This window comes from Histoplasma capsulatum, genomic scaffold (genome assembly GCF_000149585.1).
Source record: "Histoplasma capsulatum NAm1 scaffold_5 genomic scaffold, whole genome shotgun sequence".
NCBI lineage: Eukaryota > Fungi > Ascomycota > Eurotiomycetes > Onygenales > Ajellomycetaceae > Histoplasma > Histoplasma mississippiense.
Window position 1 is genome coordinate 1,851,688 of NW_001813978.1, and position 650 is coordinate 1,852,337.

Below are 650 nucleotides of genomic sequence, written 5' to 3' on the forward strand. Positions count from 1 at the left end.
GTGGCGGTTATAGATTGCCCATCAGATTTTCCCAGTTCCGATCTGGGCCGCGAGAATGTAGGGCGGGGGAAGTAGCATGAGAGGATAAGGGGGGTATCACTTGGGGACATATCGTAAGTGTGTGGGTAACATTGCGCGCAGGAGGAGGGTATCACTTGAGAGCAGAGAATGGAGGTCGGGCCATGCACTTCGCAGAAGTGCGTTAAGGATAGCTAAGAGTCAAAAACCAAGTAGAGTCAGTAGCCATGTCAGTAATCAGACAAGACGTAGGTCCCAGTCATCGCAAAAACCAATTATCTCGGGTAACATGGCATGATGCTGCATGTGCGCGCGACGCAGTGTATCCGCTGCGGCGCCTTCGATGCTGAGGAGAATAACTCAAGGGAGCAGCCGGTGGGAACGTGTCATGGGCCGCATGGCCGCATGGCAGCATGGCCGCCCACGACATCAGGGGAAGATAGATAGCTAGCTCTGGCAGGGCAGCGAAAGAGCAGCCCGATTGCGACCATCACTCCCCAGCTCCCCAGCATGCAAAGAAGAGGGAGACATAATGAAGAACAATGAAATAAAACTACCAAAGAAGGAGTGGAGTGTGGGAAAAGATTAAAGATCGCTGGATAGGAGACATGACGAAAGAACGGAGGAAGTGG

At 52.8% G+C, this 650-nt stretch overlaps 1 protein-coding gene across 1 annotated transcript in view; it reads right to left on the reverse strand.

Moving 5' to 3' along the window:
- Positions 1-549, reverse strand: part of HCAG_05404 (conserved hypothetical protein) — a gene marked incomplete at both ends in the record, with an annotated part of 1,866 nt that extends 1,317 nt beyond the window's left edge. The window contains 2 exons of the mRNA XM_001539887.1: positions 156-212; positions 513-549. Coding sequence (XP_001539937.1) covers positions 156-212; positions 513-549 — 94 coding nt within the window. The remainder of the gene's footprint in view (positions 1-155; positions 213-512) is intronic.
- Positions 550-650: the final 101 nt, after the last annotated feature.